The sequence below is a fragment of the Ambystoma mexicanum genome, chromosome 6q (assembly GCF_040938575.1).
Source record: "Ambystoma mexicanum isolate Mex_15411 chromosome 6q, UKY_AmexF1_1, whole genome shotgun sequence".
NCBI classification, from domain to species: domain Eukaryota; kingdom Metazoa; phylum Chordata; class Amphibia; order Caudata; family Ambystomatidae; genus Ambystoma; species Ambystoma mexicanum.
Window position 1 is genome coordinate 1,617,562,658 of NC_090937.1, and position 21,462 is coordinate 1,617,584,119.

Here is a 21,462-nt window from a genome sequence, read left to right on the forward strand (position 1 = left end):
AATATCCCAGGTGATATGATATATTATACAAGAGCTACAATATCTTCGACACGAAATAGGGCTTTTATATTACGCTTCATGCGGAGCGAGTCCAGCCTCTGAGCATGGACAGGGTATCGAACCAATGCTGTTCAGTGTTGGCTTGCCTCCAAGACAGGCGCTTTGCCCCTGAACCATCCTCCTGGCTGAGACACTCCATGTGAGGTGTCAACTGTCATGAGGCTGACAGCGCGGACTAAGAAAGTGGTCAAAAATGTTACTTTTATTCCAACCATTTACTATGAACAAAGCCAACAGAAAAGGACGGGCGAAACGTTGTCAGTAAAAGGAAATGTATTCTCACCAATAAAACAACAAAATGAAGTCCCGCTAGGATGGGCTTCTGCCCACCAGTGGCATCAGGCGGTTGCCCTGGCCCTGCCCTTCTAGCCTTAGTTCATAGAGTACCCTGGGAGAACGGGGGGTGGTTACGGGGCCTTTCTTCACTCAACTGTTGCAGGCTCCCTGGGTTCCTACGCTCTCTTCTATGGGAGTCCCTTTTCGCTGGCAGCTGCCAGTGCCAGGCGCCTTTGCTCAGGGAGGTTTGTCCCAGCCCTTTGGTCGCACCTCTCTGTGGGGGTCTCACACACCACCCTAGTGGCAATCCTAAGGCAGAGTGATTGTAGAAGGCAGGGAGTGCTAAGGAGAGGGGGTCTGTGTGTGCATTTGCACCTGCAGGATGGGCCTCCCCTTGATCCACTCTAACCCCTCAGTAATCTCCTTGATGCTCTCTCATACCGCCTCCCACCATCTGGGCCTCTCTGTGCCCAGCCTGGGCCACCAGGACATATCTGCTCCTGGCTGGATACATAGGCCCTGGCAGCTCTCTCTCTCTCTCTCTGTCTCTCTCTCTCTAATGTCTCGATGGGTTCGGCCTCACTCCCAGAGTGTAGAATTGCCTTTTCCTTTGGTTTACTCTTGATGACTCCTCCTCCTTTGCCTCTTTGGTTTGACACTTCTTCCTTCCTCATCCTCGCCACTGGTCATCCTGTCTTCTGCTTCCCTTATGTCTGGGTGCTCAGTTCCTCCTTAGGATGTAGCCTCTTCCTCTTCCTTCTGCCCATCAAATATTATTCCTCCAAGCACCTCTTTCCTCTCCTTTCCCATTAATAAGCTCCTCCTCCCGATGTCGGCTCCTCCACCAATCCTTATACCTCCAACCACCTCTTACACAAGCCTCTTTCTTCTCCCAACCTAAGATCTTCCTCCAGGTGACACCTCATCCATCAAGAATGTTTCCGCTAACTACCTCTTAGGCGCACCTCCTCCCAAGGACTGAGGTTACACCTGCAGCAATCCACGTAATGGACGGAAAGCCACGTGACTCAAATTCAGCAGTTCCCATTGGTCTGGTTTTGCTAAGCCTCAGCCTTCTCCAGCATCAGAGATGTGCTCATTAGGCTGTCATTTTCGACCGTCTTTGCATATTTGCACAAATCAGGGGTCATTTATGCAAGTTCTAACGTACATCCTGAAACACTTGCGTATAGGCGCTTTATAAATGCCATATCATATCATATTCACAAACTGGATGCACTTTAAAACAGACTTAAAGCAAAGGAGGTCCTCAGTGCTTCTTTGGGAAAGACACATGGATATGCACGATGCATGCTAGGGTCATTCATGGCCCTGTTCTGTATGTTTTAAGTGCAACAACAGTGGCATCAACCACTTTTGCCACTTTGGCATTTCTATCCCTCAAACAGGGATAGAACTGTTTTTTTCTTTGCTAAGATTATTTTCAATGATGGGCCCTTCAATGGCCTTTCATTGTGAATTGTGCTCTCATCTCCCAGCGGGTGCTGGGAACCTGTAATACATGGTATTCTTTGGAAAACGAAGGAGACAAATAGAACCAATGAGGGTTCATAAATACTTTGCAAAAAATAAAAGAGCACGTTGTGACTATAAGACTGTGCACACATCTTTATACTTGCCAAATATGTCTGTAATACAATGTGTGTATGCTTGAATTACTAAGTACACAATGCACACTGGGCTTGGTTCTCATTTCATTTATCACAATACACATCCTAACATTTTGTCTGTGACAATGTATCAACTCTATTAATCCGGACAGCATAAGGCTTTCTATATGGGGAGAAACTTGCGGTGAGGTCTGGCACTCAATCGGGCCCTCAGGCTGGCTTGCTTCTTGTCTTGCGCAAATTTTGGAAGGGGAAGGTTGAGTCTCAGTGTGAGATTGCTGAGTAACAAAATTTCAAGATGGCCCTCATTACGAGTGTGCCGGTAACCTGCCGGTGCTACTGACGGGTTACCGGCAGACTCGCGTTACCTCTTCCGGCACCCAATATCCCGCTGTTACCAGGATATTACCGGTGCCGGCAACGGCGGTAAGTTCCCATTCTGGATTTGCCCCTATCCCCGGCACCGGTAGTAACGGTGCCGGGGATAGGGGCGATTCTTTGCGGGTAGGAACCTGAACTCCCGGCAGGTCAGGCCTGCCGGAGTTCACTGCCCCTACCGGCAAATTCGGAGTATGCTGGTCCGGGAACAATGCCGTATCTGGTATTACCGACCATTTTACAGGAATTTTTTCTGGACCGGCATACTCGTAATGAGGGCTAAAGTCTGTAAAGCGCTCCGTTGCTTCCGGGAGCTAGGTCCTTGCTCAATAAATACCCTAATAATAATAATAATAATAATAATAATAATAATAATAATAATAACCGGACCTGTGGTCCATGGGTTAGTGGCCCTATAGAAAATGCAGATAGATGGATAGATCTTGGACACAACTTATTCGATTGAAAAAAAGCCATTTCAGGCACTATATACTGAGTTGATGCTTTCTTCGATATCCAATCAATCTACTCATCGGGGCATGCGCCACTTTCATTTCTTTTCAGAACAATTGCTGAATTCGGATGTACGTTAAACAGGTAGACAGAGAGAAGTGTGTGGTGTGGGCGCCATCAAGCGGTTGATTTTCAGTAGTGCTGTTAAAAGATACCTCAAATAAAGTGAGCGTCAGCCGTTTGTAACATTAAGCTGGGAGAAAATGGGGTGCGGATTTCAATGGGTTAAGTGCCACTTTACCGTAAAGAGATAAAAACTTTATTCGTATAACGTACATTTTTTCTAAGCGTGGTGGAAAAGTATCTTCTCAAATAGCTCACAATTCCTTTTTGCTTATTTTTTAACTGTGGTCTGTGTCTGGCTAGCGTTGTATTTATTATTTTATAAGCACAACGAAATGTATTATGAGGGGTTAGGGGGAGTGGGGGCGGTGGGGGTGGGGGGGTGTTGAAGCCCGGTTAGCTCAATGGCGTTGCGCGCCTCGCTCTGGTGCACCCGTATATGGACACTATTTCTCCAGGGTAAACACCGCGCACAAGCACTCTTGCACTAGTGAAAACTTTCCGTCAAATGGCCCAGATCCTTCTAAACTAGTTGTCTGTAATGTCCGCCGACTTCCACCTAGAAGGAGAGAGCCCCCTTTGACACGTACTTGTAAAAAACACATTCTTACTTTCGTTTGCACACAAGAATCAACAAATAAAACTCGACTTTGCAGAAAGGATTCTATTCATCACGTAAGGGTGCTTGATTTGCTTGGGTTTGTTGTTTCTTCATCTTGTATAGTATAGGTGTTTTAACTAAATAGATGTGCGATTGTGAAGCTCTCCGATGCACCTTAGCGCCTTCGTTGACAATTTAAAAGAACAATAGTAACGAAAAGTGTATGAATGCATTGATGAAGTTCTTATAGGGTAGTATGTAAAACATAGGTGCACTTTCACACTTAAGGAATACATTAATTAGAGCCTTGTAACGAGCAGCTGTTCCATTTAATCGATTTTAGCGCTCTCGCCACAGCCTTCCTTGGTTAGGGGTGGAGATGGGGACATGAGAAAGGGTTTACCCATTAAGGCCAGTTTGCTGGCACCCCGTGTAACAGCAGGGAGCAGTTTTCACAGTGTAGGTCCCTGATGGTCACAGCCTCACCTCCATCCAGGGATGTACACAACTCCTGGATTGCAAATTGAATGGAGCCTGTGGGGGCCTAGACTTCCCTTACTGCAGTGGCGCGTGGGGGCGTATTCTGGAATGCAATTGCGGGTGAGAGTGGAGCCACTTGGTCATTGAGGGGAGGAGGTTGAGCCCCTGTTAGGTGAGGAAGAATGGGGTGCACTTGGGGGTCTGGAACACTACCAACCTGAATGCCCACATGCCACAGTGGTAGTGTATGCGAGTCGGGTGCCAGAATAAGACAGAGCTGTTCTCCGACCATACTGGTCCCAAACATTTTAAGATGACGGTGGAGAGATTTTCCTCTTAGTTGAGGGCCAATGATCGGGGTTTACCGAACAGGGCTTAAACGGTAGTTGCACAGAGGCGGGGAGAACAGCACTGGGTGTTTGGCCAGTCTACATGGGTCTCCTCGTCCCACCTCGACGTTCTTTGGGTGTCGGGTGGATAGCCAGGACCACTCCCCCGCGTGGAAGTATTGGATGGGTTTGGGAATATCTTGTGATGACATGAATTCTCTTCTGTTGCAGTGCAATGCCTTTCAAAATGAGAAATGTGTCTTGTCTCTCCTATTGGCCATGCACTGTTCCATGGTGGTTATGATATGATATGATATGGCATTTATAACGCGCCTAAAGACAAGTGTTTCAAGGAGCGACGAGGCAAGGGAGGGGTAATAGAGGGAAGACAAAGACAACGATCCTGCTAGGCCAGGTGTTATTCAGATCGCGCAAGTGCAGGGGAGGGGGGAAGGGATGGTTCAGTACATGGGCATAGATAACAACAATAAGTAAGTAATGGCTAGCAAGTGGCAAGTGCAAGGGTAAGTGCAGACATCAGGTGTCAAGTGCTGGTAGGAGACTGTAGGGATACAGAAACAGTCCCCAAGTGTGGGGGTTGCCAGGCGGGCAGTGCAGGGGTGTGACGCCGGTGGGGGAGGGACCCAGGCCCGAGATCACAGGGGGTCCAGGTAACCAGTGCAGTTCCAGCAGCAGCCAGGAGGTCAGCAGGGGAGAGGAGGAGAAAAAGCAGAAGCAAAGATAAAGGTTTTAAGGTGCTTCCCGAACCGGAGATGGTTCTCCTCAAGTTTCAGAGAGGCAGGGAGGCTGTTCCAGAGGGAGGCCCCGGCTGAAGAAAGAAATCTACCACCAACTCGTTGCTTGGAGAATCGACTCACCCTGAGGGAGTTGGAGGCGGATGAGTGAAGAGCTCGAGAAGGAAGATATTTAGGAAGAAAGAGTTGAAGGTATTGAGGCCCCGGGCCCCAGAAGGCCTTGTGGACAATGCAAAGGGTTTTGAACTTAATCCTTGCAGCCACAGGGAGCTAGTTCAGGGATTTCAGTCCTGGAGAGATACGATCCCCGGGCTTGAGGCCAAGGACAAGTCTTGCAGTCCTGTTTTGGATGAATTGCAAAGGGCGGAGAGTAGAGGCAGGAAGATTTAGAAAGAGGCTGTTGGAATAGTCCAGCCTAGAGAGAACCAGAGCTCTGGAGACAGTGAGCTTCTGGGGAAAGGAGAGGAAAGGAAGAATACCTCTGTGGAAGTGCAGTTGGTAGTGTGACTTCTTAGAGACGTCGGATATGTGAGGAGAGAAGGCGAGTGTGGAGTCGAAGATGACCCCAATGTTTTTAGCCTTGCAATTGGGAGCAGGAAGAGGGCCAAGAGAGGCTAGCCAGAGAGCTGCAGGGAGGGAGGGAGAGGGTGTGCCGATGAGTAGAATCGAGGTCTTACTGGCATTAAGGCAGAGGTCATTGGCGGCACACCACTCCTGGGTGGCAGACAGACAGTCAAAGATGAGGAAGGAGAGGAGGAGGCCGAGGGTAGCCTGAAAATGAGCTGGGTGTCATCCGCATAGCACTGAAAGTTGCTAGCCCAGCAGTCTTCAAGAGCTGCGAGCAGGAGGGCTCCCTCTGTCACAGGAGACTTGCGTGAGCAAATCGGAAGCCTCACATTACTGTGACAAGCTGTGCAAATGTGTATTAGCGTCTTGTGATTGACAGACATCCTCTGTGAGGATGAGTAGTGTGACAAATGAAAGGAGCAGAGACCCTCTGCTGATTACCTGCTCAGAAGGGTTTCACGCTGAATCACTACCGCAGACAAGTGTTAAGTATAACATTCCAGGTTCAGTACTTCTGGGAGCTATGTAGCCTCTGCTTCTACCCTGGCAGAACCCTGGTAGCCTAAAACCAACATCGGGAGTTCTTTTACCTCCCCAGTCCAACAGGTGCCTTCCAAATATGCTAATATGACATTAACTTTGAGTGTTGAGAATGTAACTAAAGAGGAATTAGGACACATTTAAATATCATAGAATATTTCATAATGGGCAGACAGTTAAAGTTTGCCTCTGATGTGGAAGTTAGATTTGCAATGCGCTGTTTACTCACTCCTGGTTCCCCAGCGGTAGCTCCTGCCTACTGGGTGATGCCAGACACCCAGGAGCTGGCTTTAGCTTCTGTGTACTCATTCCTGGTTCCCCAGCGGTAGCTCCTGCCTACTGGGTGATGCCCGACACCCAGGAGCTGGCTCTAGCTGGAGCTGGCTCTAGCTCCTGTGTACTCCCTCCTGGTTCCCCAGCGGAAGCTCCTGCCTACTGGGTGATGCCCGACACCCAGGAGCTGGATCTAGCTCCTGTGTACTCGCTCCTGGTTCCCCAGCGGAAACTCCTGCCTACTGGGTGATGCCCGACACCCAGGAGCTGGCTTTAGCTCTTGTGTACTCGCTCCTGGTTCCCCAGCAGTAGCTCCTGCCTACTGGGTGATGCCAGACACCCAGGAGCTGGCTCTAGCTCCTGTGTACTCCCTCCTGGTTCCCCAGCGGAAGCTCCTGCCTACTGGGCGATGCCCGACACCCAGGAGCTGGCTCTAGCTCCTGTGTACTCACTCCTGGTTCCCCAACGCAAGCTCCTGTCTACTGGGCGATGCTCGACACCCAGGAGCTGGCTCTAGCTCCTGTGTACTCGCTCCTGGTTCCCCTGCGGTAGCTCCTGCCTACTGGGCGATGCCCGACACCCAGGAGCTGGCTCTAGCTCCTGTGTACTCGCTCCTGGTTCCCCAGCGGTAGCTCCTGCCTACTGGGTGATGCCCGACACCCAGGAGCTGGCTCTAGCTCCTGTGTACTCACTGCTGGTTCCACAGCGGTAGCTCCTGCCTACACCAGATGCCAGACACCCAGGAGCTGGTTCTAGCTCCTGTGTACTCGCTCCTGGTTCCCGTGCAGTAGCTCCTGCCTAATTGGTGATGCCCGACACCCAGGAGCTGGCTTTAGCTCCTGTGTACTCGCTCCTGGTTCCCCAGCAGTAGCTCCTGCCTACTGGGTGATGCCAGACACCCAGGAGCTGGCTCTAGCTCCTGTGTACTCCCTCCTGGTTCCCCAGCGGAAGCTCCTGCCTACTGGGCGATGCCCGACACCCAGGAGCTGGCTCTAGCTCCTGTGTACTCGCTCCTGGTTCCCCAACGCAAGCTCCTGTCTACTGGGCGATGCCCGACACCCAGGAGCTGGCTCTAGCTCCTGTGTACTCGCTCCTGGTTCCCCTGCGGTAGCTCCTGCCTACTGGGCGATGCCCGACACCCAGGAGCTGGCTCTAGCTCCTGTGTACTCGCTCCTGGTTCCCCAGCGGTAGCTCCTGCCTACTGGGTGATGCCCGACACCCAGGAGCTGGCTCTAGCTCCTGTGTACTCGCTCCTGGTTCCCCAGCGGAAACTCCTGCCTACTGGGTGATGCCAGACACCCAGGAGCTGGCTCTAGCTCCTGTGTACTCGCTCCTGGTTCCCCTGCGGTAGCTCCTGCCTACTGGGTGATGCCCGACACCCAGGAGCTGGCTCTAGCTCCTGTGTACTCGCTCCTGGTTCCCCTGCGGTAGCTCCTGCCTACTGGGTGATCCCCGACACCCAGGAGCTGGCTTTAGCTCCTGTGTACTCGCTCCTGGTTCCCCAGCGGTAGCTCCTGCCTACTGGGTGATGCCCAACACCCAGGAGCTGGATATAATAGGTCTTCCTCATCGACCCTTAATTTCTAACCCTGCATTCTGTGGTCATTCTTAGGTTCCCATAATGCTCTTTGTTTTTATGCAAATTGCCAGGATTGTGTTGCTCGTAGTGATCTGCCTCTGCTCGACCTGGGCTGGGGCTCCACCCCTTAAACCACCCACATCACTCTGACAACCTGATCTCTTCCCTGCCGCAAAAGAATAGGGGCGGTGGGTTGCCAGGGTACATTTCTTCCATTACCAGCAAGGTTTTTGGGGAACGATGTGCTCAGATATTTAGGAATCAGGAGGTATTGGTTGGAGGGGTCACCACTGATCAGCTTTGTGGATTGGGTGAGAACAAGTTAATAATAACTCATATTTTTGGGGCTTTAGTGGTCTGGGAGACGGCTCTACTGGAGTAGTAAGTAGAGGAGGACGGGGATTTCTCCTAAAATGCTCCAATCTATGCACAAAAAAACGTGAGGAAAGGGTAACCAGGGATTGCTGTCCGAGCATTAGAGCAGAAACAAAATGCACACATTCGCAAACGCAAATTGCTTTGCCTGCCAATGATATGATATGATATGATAGGTTATTTATATAGCGCCTATACACAATGTGTTTCAAAGCGCTTCAAGGCAAGGGAGGGAACAAGGAAAAATACAATGACATGCTTACAGGCCATGAACAATAAGGATGTGAAATGAACTATCGTACTCGGCCCGACCACATTTCAGATAGTGCAAGAGCTAAGACATAGATAAGGAAGGGAGAGTGGGAAGGAAATGGAAACAGACAGGTGACTACCATACTAGGCCTGACGTCATTTCTGGTAGAGCCGGAGAAAAACAAAGGGTGAGGGAGAGGGGTGGAGAAAGGGAGGGGAGGAACAAAACAAGCGACTATCATACTAGACCTGACGACATTTCAGATAGTGCTGAAGGAGTGGTGGGGAGGAAAAAAACAGTAATGGGAGGGTGGAGGAAACAGACGAGGTTGCTATCATATTAGGTCCAGCGACAATTCTGATAGAGTAAGTGCACAGAAGAAAGTAAGGGGAAGAGGGGAGGAGATAGGAGAAGGGAGAGGAGGGGAGAACAGAGAGTAAACAGTCAAAAAGAGTGGAGAAGCAGGAGGGGAGAGTGAAATCAATTGCAGAAGTCAGGAGTAACACAATGTTGCAAGCCAGGATACAAGATGAAGATGGGAACAGCATGATTCAGGGCCACCATGAGTACAAGATGCAAAGGAAGTCCAGCATGAGAGTTGAGAACAAGTGACGCACCGTGAATGAATGAAGTCCATAAAAGTCAAATCCAGCATTGGCCACAAGAAGGTGATGGTGAAACCAGAATGTATCAGGACAGACTCCTGCAGAAGTAACGTTCCCCATACCATACATAACAGTATGGGGAGTTCTGCCAACTCAACACAAATAAGTGAGGGCTCATACCCCCGACTTCAGTTTCAAAATTATCTCACTCACAATCGTGAGGAGATCAACCGACAAATAGGCACACACTCACACAGACCCTCAACCCCCTACCGTGATGTAGTAGGCCATACTTGGCTGTGGTTGACCATCTAGTTCATATAAATGTTGGGATGGGAGGGGGGGAAAGGGAAGTTCCAATCCTACATTCAACTGTTGTGTTCATTTGGACATCAGGAAAAATGCTTTTGTTGGCACCCATTTGTGCTCTGTAGTCATCCCAAAAGCTATGGAGCTCTATCGCAGAGGCCCAGGTGAGTTTCAGCAAACAGTGCAAGAGGTTTACCTGTCTATGTGGCGTAGGGCAGGCGACTAACACAACAGGGTCTGCAGTTGTGTGAAGCTGGTCTTGGCAGGGGATGCATTAACCAACTGAGCTGCCTCTAATGTAGGCTGCATTCATATACCGTGGCGTGTTATGAAGTACAGAAACACCTCACGCACACAGTTCCCTAACAATGCGTTCCCCGTGTGCAACAGTACTAGCCACCAAACTGTCCATTTTCTGCTCGCCACTATCCCTCTCACGGGATCCATGTAGCGCCACACCATCGGTTTAACATGCGCTATAAAAACCTCTGTAGCACATACAATTATGTAAATGTGTGGCCACGGCTCGTGGATGTATATTGTTAGGTAGGGAGAAGCAGCAAGCAGTCCCTGCTATGTGGGTAACTCCAAACCCTTGATACATACATGTGAAGTTCCGCCATGACTGTGTGGGCAGCTCATCCAGAGGGACGAGTGATTGCTTTCAACTGGCCTCATGTCATGGGTGCGGTGCCAATTCCTTATAGTCTAGGCCAGGGTTCTGCGTCCTGTGGCTCCCCAGGTAGTTTGGACTACAACTCCCACGAGCTATAACCAGTATGGTTAATGGTTATGGATCATGGGAGTTGTAGTCCAAAACTTCAGAAGAGCCACAGGTTGCAGAGTCTAGGCTACTTAGCCTTCAGCACATTGCCTGCTAGGATGTATACTTTAGTGCTTTCCATTACACGCTAAAGAGTCAGGATTGGATGAAGTTGTCCCTCATGACATGAGCCACTCTGGGAACTATGTTATGTTAAGGGACATTTCCATAATGCCCAAGTCCCACAGCAGCGGCCTCAAATCACTTTCGGGTGACTGAAGTTCAGCAGACGCTCGTTTGAAAATGTTTGGGATTTATAAGGCACAACTTTGCTCTGAAAGAGTTCAAGTACATTGGGGACACACCTGGGGGGGGGGGGGGGGGTGCAAGCAAGGGGGTGGATAGGGGAAGCAGGAGGGGGGCTCCAAAGGGAGAGATTGGGAAATGAGTAGAGAGAAATAGATCACATGTAAGGGGCAAGACGTCCAGCATTTGTAATGGGAAGAGCAAAACTACAAGTCCCAGAAGGCAATAGAAAAGCAGCCTAGATAACCTACCCATGCTTGACATGGGACCACTTGAGGGTACTTCCTGATAATAAACGTTAAATATGCAGCTGTCCAGTTATAAGTCACCAACCTCACGGAGCAGTCATTCTTGAAGCACTTGCAGCTCATAAATCCAAGAAGCGTTTTTCTATTTGTAATTTGAAATGTGTCACCGTCAAACGATTCCCTCTCAGGCCATCTCATTGATGTAAAGCACTATGTGAACCAGCTGACCAGGAACACAGGCTGACCAGCAACACAGGGAGTCCTGGAACACAGGCTGACCAGGAACACAGGCTGACCAGGAACACAGGGAGTCCTGGAACACAGGCTGACCAGGAACATAGGCAGTCCTGGAACACAGGCTGGCCAGAAACACAGGCTGACCAGGAACACAGGCTGACCAGAAAAACAATCAGTCCTAGAACACAGGATGGCCAGGAACACAGGCTGGCCAGGAACACAGGCAGTCCTAGAACACAGGCTGGCCAGGAACACAGGCTGGCCAGGAACACAGGCAGTCCTGGAACACAAGCTGACCAGGAACACAGGCTGACCAGGAACACAGGAAGTCCAGGAACACAGGGAGTCCTGGAACACAGGCTGGCCAGGAACACAGGCAGTCCTAGAACACAGGCTGGCCAGGAACACATGCTGGCCAGGAACACAGGCAGTCCTTGAACACAGGCTGACCAGGCACACACGCTGACCAGGAACACAGGCAGTCCTGGAACACAGGCTGACCAGGCACACAAGCTGACCAGGAACACAGGCAGTCCTGGAACACGGGCTGACCAGGAAGACAGGGAGTCCTGGAACACAGGCTGACCAGGAACACTGCCAGTCCTGGAACACAGGCTGGCCAGAAACACAGGCTGACCAGGAACACAGGCTGACCAGAAACACAAGCAGTCCTAGAACACAGGCTGGCCAGGAACACAGGCTGACCAGGAACACAGGCAGTACTGGAACACAGGCTGACCAGGAACACAAGCTGACCAGGAACACAAGCTGACCAGGAACACAGGGAGTCCTGGAACACAGGCTGACCAGGAACACAGGCAGTTCTGGAACACAGGCTGGCCAGAAACACAGGCTGACCAGGAACACAGGCTGACCAGAAACACAATCAGTCATAGAACACAGGATGGCCAGGAACACAGGCTGGCCAGGAACACAGGCAGTCCTAGAACACAGGTTGGCCAGGAACACAGGCTGGCCAGGAACACAGGCAGTCCTGGAACACAAGCTGACCAGGAACACAGGCTGACCAGGAACACAGGGAGTCCAGGAACACAGGGAGTCCTGGAACACAGGCTGGCCAGGAACACAGGCAGTCCTAGAACACAGGCTGGCCAGGAACACATGCTGGCCAGGAACACAGGCAGTCCTGGAACACAGGCTGACCAGGCACACAAGCTGACCAGGAACACAGGCAGTCCTGGAACACAGGCTGACCAGGCACACAAGCTGACCAGGAACACAGGCAGTCCTGGAACACGGGCTGACCAGGAACACAGGCTGACCAGGAACACAGGGAGTCCTGGAACACAGGCTGACCAGGAACACAGGCAGTCCTGGAACACAGGCTGACCAGGAACACAGGCAGTCCTGGAACACAAGCTGGCCAGAAACACAGTCTGACCAGGAACACAGGCTGACCAGAAACACAAGCAGTCCTAGAACACAGGATGGCCAGGAACACAGGCTGGCCAGGAACACAGGCAGTCCTGGAACACAGGCTGACCAGGAACACAAGCTGACCAGGAACACAAGCTGACCAGGAACACAGGCAGTCCTGGAACACAGGCTGACCAGGAACACAGGCTGACCAGGAACACAGGGAGTCCAGGAACACAGGGAGTCCTGGAACACAGGCTGGCCAGGAACACAGGCAGTCCTAGAACACAGGCTGGCCAGGAACACAGGCTTGCCAGGAACACAGGCAGTCCTGGAACACAAGCTGACCAGGAACACAGGCTGACCAGGAACACAGGGAGTCCTGGAACACAGGCTGGCCAGGAACACAGGCAGTCCTAGAACACAGGCTGGCCAGGAACACAGGCTGGCCAGGAACACAGGCAGTCCTGGAACACAGGCCAACCAGGCACACAAGCTGACCAGGAACACAGGCAGTCCTGGAACATAGGCTGACCAGGCACACAAGCTGACCAGGAACACAGGCAGTCCTGGAACACGGGCTGACCAGGAACACAGGCTGACCAGGACACAGGGAGTCCTGGAACACAGGCTGACCAGGAACACAGGCAGTCCTGGAACACAGGCTGGCCAGAAACACAGGCTGACCAGGAACACAGGCTGAGCAGGAACACAGGCTGGCCAGGAACACAGGCTGGCCAGGAACACAGGTAGTCCTGGAACACAAGCAGTCTGGGCTTTCCAATGCTCACTGAGCAATATGGTAATTAAGTTTCAGTGGCTTACTTGAAGGGATCAAACACTACAACTCCCAGAATTCATTAGCTTGATCAATGAAAACCTGTTACTCGAGCAAAATGAGACCGGTGATCCAGAATTTTCATCAACCCTTAAATGAAACGTGTTTTTTTGTGAAATGTGGTCATTGCTGTAAGGCACCGTTTCACGCGCTTCAGGGTGCTCTTTATCAGGGTTAATAGCGCTCTTAGGCATAACTCTGGCGTGAAGAAATCCAAATACATATCTGGGCCAAAATGTAGGCATAGTATTGCAATGAAAGATTTAGAGACGATGATAAGCAGAGTGGAGACAGTGCATAGAGAGACCGGCAAATGTGTGGACAGAATGAGCCGCAAGTCCTATGAGAAGCACTACAGGCCCATAAACACTGGAGGAACTCCGGGAAGTGGGGATATGATAGAGAGAGAGAGAGATTCAGCTTCTGAGAAACAGGGCACTCCGGTGGATAGCATAAGACTATTCCCAGAACCAGAAGCCAAGATGTTAGTCTGGAGTGGGAGAGGACTGAGAGTACCACTGAGGACTTACTCTCTCAGATCAAAGATACTCACTGCTGGGAACAGCCTCCGTGGGGCACGAAAGCATATACTGATCTGCCACCACACTGGGAGACTGACATTACTGTGGGAGTAAAGCTGGAGACCATGGGTTGACAGAAAGCTGGAGACAGCAGAGTAGACAGACACACCAGTTCCCACGGTCTGCATAGCCTCCACCAGGCACACTAACCATGCCTTGACGTGTAGTACGCGGCAATGTCAAGCAATTGACCCATGTTAACCATTTATTTTTAGTGTAGCTCTTTAGCAATGCCAATATGTGAGCTAAATGAATGCTCTAGATGTGTATGGATGATGGTCAGCATTTGGGCGGTATAATCCGATTCTGCGTGTTGTACGGCTGCTAAGCCACAGCTCTGGGTTAGCAGGTATATGGTCATCTCATCTTCTAAAATTTCAAATATCAACAAGTAAGCAAGCAGTATGACGCAAACGATTCTATTTGGTGTGTGTTTGATAACATGGAAGTGCATTGGCCATAAACATACTGAGTAATTTACTAGAGATGAAAAATAAACAGCTTTTCACGTCTTCTTAATGGTCCTGTGGTCAGAACTGTGTTTCCATGATACTCTTGCCACCCCAGTATTGCTGTCTCTGAACAGGGTGGGGGGGTCAAGCACATGTTGGAGAGAGGTTTTAAGACAAGCAGTGAAGAGCAGTGGGGGCAAGGTGTTGGTAGATGAGGGCATTTGGGCAATGGGCAGAAGAGTTGGCCAACGAGCTCGACAGGAGATGGGTGAGCCATTAAGGAAGTGGCGGTGAGCACCCTTACCTGCACCGTGATGTGAGTGCTGTCCCCCGGCAGCGCTCCGCTCTCCCCGCCTTTCCTCCACTCCACGAACACCACCGGGAAGGAGGAGACCTCGCAGCCGAACATGATGTCATTTCCTTCCAGGCTCAGGATGTCACGAGGAGCCGTGACGATGACCGGGGCTGCAGAGGACAAAAAGAACTACCGTCAGAGACGCAAACCAGAACCCCCTGAAAAGTGAAGAAAACCCCCCTCTCCAGTTCCATCTGCAGACACAGACACAGGCGTTTCAATTTCACTCCATGTTATTGTTCTCAAGTCGTTTTTTCAGAGTCTTTTTGCACAGGAGTATTTGCCTCGAGTTGCCACACAGATTGCTATAATTGTGTCCTCCTGTATTTTTTCTTAAACTAGCCGCCCTTTTTTAAAGTTTTCTAATTCTATTTAAGTGGCACTAAAAATACATTGAAATATCATTTTATTGTATGTTTTTTAACGAATCCTTATTTGCAAAATATATAATGCATTAGTTAACATTGTAACTACAAATTAGGGGTGTGTCCCGTGTCCCCCTAGTACACTTACCGTTCTCTCCATTCACCCTCACGTCCCCAAACACCTGAAACCATCCATTCCTCCTCAAACCTCAATAGTTCCCTTGTGTACTCTGTTTTAAAAGCGGAGGAATACATTTAACAGTGTTTTACTTAAAAAAAAAAAGAAATTGCTCTTGTAATCTTTTGAGAAAGGCTGTACTTGCCCTAATTTTTTTTTCATCGCCCGACTCAAATGAAGAGCATTTTTAGAGAAAAAAATAATTATTCAGATAAACACACTCTTTTGAAATGGTCCTCGATGATTATGTACTCAGGGGAACCCGCCCCCCCCCCCAGGCTAGATCACCCAGCGCCCCTTTAGGTCAGGTGTTAGGGTAATGCCCAAGTGATGGCCGATGCAGGGGCAACGCCAAGGAGAGAGACACAACCCATGCTTTGGGCTGGCAGGGATTTGGACGCATCGATTTACAATGAATGACCTCACACATTTTTGGCTGGCAATATTATACAATATTCATTTATTATAATAACTTGCACGTAGGGGAGTGTTTTGTGGCCAGCTTCCCACACCCGTTTTCCTTGCGCTCTGTTGTGTTGATTTTGTATTACTTATGTCACGTTGTGTTTTGGAACATGTCATCTGCTACAATGGATCCCCCGGGCCCCCTCCTGGGTGTCTTACCTAGGTCATGTCCTGCCTGGGTGACTATAAGTGACACGGCCTTGAACAGAGGAGCATGGGTTGTGGTATATTTTCAGAACGGTGGGGCTTTTCCGTGGCCCGAATGACACCACCAAAAGAATTCCACAGCATGGCTCCAACACTCGAGCAGACCCTTCCACGAGAGCTGCTTTTCAGACATGAAAGTCCCACTGGCGAGCTCTCTACAGATGACCTCAGGATAACTGTGAGAGTGTGGCTCTAAAACGTGGAAGTCAGAAAAGTGTGGACCAGTGGCGTGGAAAGATCTGCGGACAAAGTTCTATGCGCTGGCGTATTCCTAGATTACTTCTAACACGGGCGTAGGCAGGGCTTTAAGTGGGCTGTGGCTAGCCAGGGCTCAGTCCCGGAAGTCTCCCAAAACCTCCATCGAACCGGGGCCCTGCCGGGGCTCCCTCCACTCGGCAATGCAATCCACTTTTTTAAGAATCTAATGTTTTGAATTCCCGCTACACTGTCGTGATTCTAACGCAAGCTGTGCCCTGACAAGTCTACTCTGCTATTTCGTAGGTTCTTGGACTGCCTTTGTTTTATTCAATAGACTGCTTGACACATACAACCCATTACGGTTTTATGAGGCACGCAGTCTATTGACTAGAACAAAAGCAACCCAGCACCTACCAAGTAGCCCAGTGTTGTGCTATGTCGTAGGTGCTGGATTTCTTTAGTAGACTCTCTGCCACATTACACCCAATTACAGGTTTTATGTGGTAAGCAGTTTATTGAATGAAACCAAAGAATTCTCCCAGTGGCTTTGGCACTGGCTGGTCACCATTAGGGCTATGTTTCAGAACCCCAGCATGTGGAAACACGATTCTCTTTTCTTGGTGCTGGGAGTGGTGGGTGATTACATTTAACGTGCATTTAAATGAACACCATTAGCGTGTCATTGTACCCCACAACCTGCAGCTTTATGCGGTCTCCTCTTTGAAGGCTGCATCGAACTGCATGTTGTGGGGCAAATGACACAGTGATGGGGGTCATTTAAAGGCATGTCTTTTCAGCTCCTTCCACTACTTGCATGACATGAAGAGCACTCTTCAGGCCACGCCCATCATTTAGACCACACCCCCTTATTGCATCCCTCCTTGAGACCCAGAATGCTGCAGGCTCTGGGAGCTGTGGTACAGCCAGCCACAGAAGGGCGTCCGGGGACGACGAAAAGCATGCTCCCGGCGACAGGTATTACAATTCTTCAGAATGAAAGCAGCGAGTACCAGTCACTCCTCTACCAAATCACAAGAATGCAGGTGAGGACACAAGACATCACACAGAACTGATCACCAATGTCTGGCAAGTAATTATGAGGAATGGGGAAAAGTAGTGGTGGAACGTTCCCTGAGATATCAGAAGTGCCCGGGCAAAGTAGTGGTGAAACGTTCCCTGAGATATCAGAAGTGCCCGGGCAAAGTAGTGGTGAAACGTTCCCTGAGATATCAGAAGTGCCCGGGCAAAGTAGTGGTGAAACGCTCCCCGAGATACCAGAAGTGCCCGGACAAAGTAGTGGTGAAACGTTCCCTGAGATATCAGAAGTGCCCGGGCAAAGTAGTGGTGGAACGTTCCCTGAGATATCAGAAGTGCCCGGGCAAAGTAGTGGTGAAACGTTCCCTGAGATATCAGAAGTGCCCGGGCAAAGTAGTGGTGAAACGCTCCCCGAGATACCAGAAGTGCCCGGACAAAGTAGTGGTGAAACGTTCCCTGAGATATTGGAAGTGCCCGGGCAAAGTAGTGGTGAAACGTTCCCTGAGATATCAGAAGTGCCCGGGCAAAGTAGTGGTGAACCGTTCCCTGAGATATCGGAAGTGCCCGGGCAAAGTAGTGGTGAAAGACTCCCTGAGATACCAGAAGTGCCCGGGCAAAGTAGTGGTGAAACGCGCCCCGAGATATCAGAAGTGCCCGGGCAAAGTAGTGGTGAAACGCTCCCCGAGATATCAGAAGTGCCCGGGCAAAGTAGTGGTGAAACGCTCCCCGAGATATCAGAAGTGCCCGGGCAAAATAGTGGTGAAACGCTCCACGAGATACCAGAAGTGCCCGGGCAAAGTAGTGGTGAAATGTTCCCTGAGATATCAAAGTGCCCGGGCAAAGCAAGGAGCACTCGGGAGGATAGCTCAGGGGCAAAATGCTCGCCTTGGAAGGAAGACAAACGCGGAGCGCAAATAACCAATAAATAAAAGAAATAAGAGCTGAGGAGTAGAGCAATGATCTGAATAGGACGCTGTAGGTTTATAAACATTGACAAGGGGTTGGGGTCGATACACGGATTTCTCAGCCGATCCACTTCATCCCTAATGTCGACCGATCGCCTTTGGAACCACTGGACTCACACACTACTTATGATTGTTATGTGCCGTGCACCGGAATAGTTTGCTTTTGAGTCTTATGGAGAGTCAGACATGATGTTGCTATGATGGTTGTAATGCTCATTGCTTTTTGGAGTGTTCATGTACATTTGTCTCAAGATTTAAGCTATAATGCATCATTCTGTGGGCCATTACAAGGAGCAATTGGCCATCGGCTGAACTTAATAGACCTGAGTGAATTGGGAGCCTTTAGTGAGTGCCAAGGGGTGCTAGTGCCTTGCAATGTTCTAATATCAGTAATGCCCGATGATCGGGGCATTATTCCTATTAGAACATTCGACCCAGTGTGTGTAAAATTCTCCATTTGAACAAGTAACGACAAAGGAGAAACATTAGAACGTTGAGTCAGAAGACTTCTGCCAGCCATTATTACCCTCTGCCACTAACTTAGCTGTAATGGGGCTCCCAATGGTCCAATGTTCCATGGAACCATTCTGATGGTTGTACTAAAGTAATAGAACCTGAGGAGGGGGGATTACTGGTCTGGTAATGCCCCCATGGCATCCATCACAGCCCTTAATGTAGTGAGGGCCTTAACGTGAGCCTCTTCTCACATACAAACAGAGCAGGCCAATTCGTCATCAGCGCTCCAGCTCTTGCGTGCATGTGCACAAGCCAGGAAGTGCTCTTTGCTTCCTGCTTCTTTTTCAAGCTACACAGAAGCTGGAGCGCTGGGAGGGAACACCAGGACCGGGGTAGAAGGTATGTTAATTTAAATATGTGCATTTATATGTCTATGCTTGTGTTGTGTGTAATGAGTGTGTGTATGATGATGGGTGTGCGTGTGAATGCTCGACTGCATGCTGCGTGTAGAGGTTGTGTGAATGTGTGTGCATGTGTGTTTGTACTGAGACGTGGAGCTTATTCTGGCAGGAGGGGGCTTGTGCAACAGCTAAAATCAGCTGTCTGTGGGAGGCGCCGGCAGGCCCATGTGGGCGGGCATAGTATATATTTTTTTCCGCCCATCTATGATAGATATTTTGAAAAACATACCATGCCTTCTCCTGGGGCCCCCCAGCACCACGCATGCACACACATGCACACATAATCAGATTGTGTACGAGGTGCTGGGGGAACCACAGGGCAGTCATACCATTCTTTTTACTGCCCATCTATGATGAGGCAAGCATGATAAGTGTTATGTAGCTAGACTGGCATTTTAATGCAGCCAGTCTAGCCATTTCTTACTGTGGCATGCCTTTTTGTATTGGGCATCTTTCATGAAGCAAGCAAGATACATCTTATTATATAGCTAAAATGGCATTTTAATGCAGCCAGTTTGGACATATGTTTATACTGTGGCAGGGCATGTTTAATGATAAAGCAACTGGAGTAAATTCTTGCGTGCGGATACTGCCATATTTTGGCAGAACAAGCGAGGACATGATTTCTTATTGTATCATTACTATCATTATGCGCAAAGCAAACATGAATATGTGCTTAAATGGGAATACTGGCATATATTGGTGCAGCCAGCATGTAAATGTATGGGCGCGGCCAGCGTGAACATGCTTTTATACTGGCATATATTGTGGGCAAAAGCAACCTGAACATGTGTTGGTGAACTGCTCCTCTGCACTGTTGGCGACTTGCACCTTGCACCTATTTGCTTTTTTCGTGCCTTACAGTACAAAAGTAATTGCAAACTACTTGGTGTTTTACCCAAATGTTTTACCATTTTAAACCATTATTTAAAAATAATTATCTGGGCGGGAAGCCCCCCAACACCTCTTAATTGGTTTGGGCTCCCTCGGTATGCTCCGCCACGCCACACTGGCATATTTGGGGGAGTTATTTATGCACCTCCAATTAAAAAATTCACCAGCCACCACTGGGGTGTAGACCCAGAAACCGAAAACTGTGAACAATTCTGCAGGGGCAACGTGTGGTTGCTGGAACCATTGCTAAAGAACCAAGGGAACAGTTGCCTCCTTTCCCCCTGTACTTGGCGCCTTTTTGTGTTATTTCATCTGTTAAAAAGACTGTCCTTGACTATCTTTTGAAACAGGTGTGAGGGATATCGCTTCTGCTAAACAGACTATATTGGTTCAGCTATCATTTAAAGCTGAGCCGGAAGTGATAACTCTTCTACTAAATACACCTCGAACTACACATTAGCCGAAGCGGTCCTGGCAGTGACGTCAACATGAAGTAACACAATGCAGTCTCTTGCTGAGTGCAGGGGCATGCTTGCAACTGTTGAACATGAGTTAACCTTTTAGGATGCATATTAACTTGATTCAAAATTTGTATTGCATTAAACCTTCTCTGAACCTGCTTAAACCAGATTGGTAAAATAGAGGCATACTTAAACCAGTTTGTCCCGTAGACCTTTATATGGCGTGCTTGTTATATTTTTGCCCCCCCCCTCTCCCTCCTTTGCCCCTCCAACACTGATTTCTAGTAATGCCAGTGCAGTGTCAGACCACGCCCCCTTATAGCTCCGCCTCGAGGGTAAAAAGCCCCCACCCCCCGCTGCCTTGACCCAACCATGCTCCAGTTTGCCATCTGTGATCCTGCTGATACCCGGGCAGGCGCACAGCCCACTGCGCTATCTTGCATCCCCCACGCCCATCCTCCTCATCTCTAGAATGGGGGTTCCTGGCTGCAAGAAAACGCTTCTGCCCCAAATCCCATCTTTGCCACCCCACTCGCCAGAACAGCTCTGTGACACCTCAGGGTCCCCGCAAGCTTTTTTAGGTGTCCCTCCTAGAGCGATAATTGCGCGGCAGTTCGGTGCGTTAAGGCGCCTGCTGCTGCGATATAACCTGGAAGTCGTAGCGCAGACGACCATCCATATGTTCAGCACAGTTGCAGTGCGATAATGACACCCGTTGCCGACAATACTTCCCTCTCGGGACCCCATGGCAGGACGCACTGCATGCATTATGGAAATATATCCTCATTCCGAGTCAGGCGTTAAGGGGTTAACGGCGCCGTGACCGGCGCCGACCCTTAACGCCTGATTACAAGGGGCCTCATTAGGACCCAGGCGGTAAGGGGTTTACGGCGGCGTAAACAGCGCCGACCCTTACCGCCTGATTCCGAGGTCCCTTAGCGCCATGGAGGTTTTAACACCTGCTTTTAGCAGGTGTTAAAATCCATGGCCCTCATTACGACCCTGGCGGAAATCGAAAAACGATGGCGGAAAT

General features: G+C 49.8%; 1 protein-coding gene across 1 annotated transcript in view; it reads right to left on the minus strand.

Moving 5' to 3' along the window:
• Positions 1 to 21,462, minus strand: part of LOC138516914 (kazal-type serine protease inhibitor domain-containing protein 1-like) — a 39,850-nt gene that overhangs the window by 5,823 nt on the left and 12,565 nt on the right. Inside the window, exon 2 of the mRNA XM_069632371.1 lies at positions 14,694 to 14,854. Within this exon, the coding sequence (XP_069488472.1) occupies positions 14,694 to 14,854 (161 nt within the window). The remainder of the gene's footprint in view (positions 1 to 14,693; positions 14,855 to 21,462) is intronic.